This window comes from Silurus meridionalis, chromosome 28 (genome assembly GCF_014805685.1).
Source record: "Silurus meridionalis isolate SWU-2019-XX chromosome 28, ASM1480568v1, whole genome shotgun sequence".
Classification (NCBI taxonomy): Eukaryota; Metazoa; Chordata; class Actinopteri; order Siluriformes; family Siluridae; genus Silurus; species Silurus meridionalis.
The window spans coordinates 2,633,500-2,635,000 of NC_060911.1; the positions used below are offsets into that span (position 1 = coordinate 2,633,500).

Below are 1,501 nucleotides of genomic sequence, written 5' to 3' on the forward strand. Positions count from 1 at the left end.
GTATCTTACAGGAGTCTCCAGTGTCAGTGTGAAATTTCTCAGCTTGAACATGTTTCTAATGGCCACACTAACCCTTCGTTGCCCTCAGATTACAGTTTAAAACACTAAAAGGCTAGATTAGGTTTTTTTATGTAATTAAAGCACATTCTAGTGAGATTTCAATGACAGTTTGTCTGCCATCATTTAAAAACAAACAAAATGAAAAGTTGCTGTAGTTCACACAACCAAAATAGTGAAGCCAAACACATGCCCTCTAGTGGGGAATAATGACATGGCAGGTGAGACAAAACAGACTGCAGGTTTGATATTGTGTTCATTTATATTCCTCCCCCCCTTAAAAAGGTTTATACACTCAAAAGCAACCAAACAACGAGATTAGTGCAAGTGAGTAAAAAATTAGGATGACCAACAACTATACCGTCCGTTATTTTACAACATTACACCTTGAGCTTTTAATAAGTTTGGCACTTTAAAAACTAAGTACTTGTTGTGTGATTGAGAACATGTGGGGCTTGAAAAATACACCCCCTAAATCTAAAGTAGGGAATGGCAGTAGAAGTTTGAGAACCACTGATCCTCATCGTAATGAAAGAGCACAAAAATAAATAAAATGTCGTGTCCATAACTTTATTCCAAGTTCAACAACAGGTCATCCATTTTCAGACAGCACCTTCAAAACTTGGTCATGTAGTTTAGTTAGTTGAGAAGCCATCCTGCTCCTGGGAGGAACTCTTGGTGGTGAACAGAAGCAGGTTGTTACATGACACACTGCTTCTCCTGTTCAATTGCTGCAGGGGGAAAAAAAACAGTTCAGTATTAGGGGAAAAATATAACGACCAAAACAAGAAACGGTGAAGATGCCCAAATGAAGAACCAGTCTAGGAAGCAAACTTTTTCAATATCAAAGCCAAATCACAAGATACAAACTAGCCTTAACACATTTATGGAACATTCATTCTATGACCAAATAGGCATTTAAATGAGACCATAGAATTATACAATATTAAATAAAAAAAAGTGCACACCAACATGGAAACTCAGATCAAGATGTTGAACATCTGAATGGAAGATTTAAAGTCATCACCAAGCTGCTGGGAACTTTATGCTTAACCTTCAACTGCTCAGCTCAAACATCACTCTGGATAAAGCAAACTGCTTAAAGGGTATAAAATGTAAAGACACCCTTACTCTCTTTTGTAGGAAGTGGGTTCTTCTCCTGCGTCTCGGTCTTCTTCAGTTTGGACTTATCAAAGTGGGAGATCTCACTGATGTCAGGCTTGTCAGCCATCATGCAAGAAACCTTCTGTAGCATTCAAAATATACAAATTACTACACACTCAATAAAAAATAAATAAACACATATAAAATACTTACATAGCAAAGCTCCAACAAAACCAAGAACCAGCAAACAAAGAACAAAGACAAAGAGCCATCCCACAGAGCTGCTTCTTATCTAAACAGAGTGAGATCCTGGTAGATGGATTATCCAATCAGGAAAAAA

General features: G+C 37.4%; 1 protein-coding gene across 2 annotated transcripts in view; it reads right to left on the minus strand.

Moving 5' to 3' along the window:
* Positions 1-613: 613 nt before the first annotated feature.
* Positions 614-1,501, minus strand: part of LOC124381698 (thymosin beta-b) — a 914-nt gene continuing 26 nt past the window's right edge. Inside the window, exons 1-3 of one of the 2 annotated variants that reach the window (XM_046843534.1) lie at positions 1,375-1,501; positions 1,189-1,303; positions 614-788 (exon numbers count right to left, since the gene is read on the minus strand). The exon at positions 1,375-1,501 is cut by the window's right edge and continues 26 nt beyond it. In XM_046843534.1, coding sequence (XP_046699490.1) covers positions 757-788; positions 1,189-1,291 — 135 coding nt within the window. In that variant the 5' untranslated portion in view covers positions 1,292-1,303; positions 1,375-1,501 and the 3' untranslated portion in view covers positions 614-756. The remainder of the gene's footprint in view (positions 789-1,188; positions 1,304-1,374) is intronic. The other variant, XM_046843535.1, reaches the window with a different exon arrangement.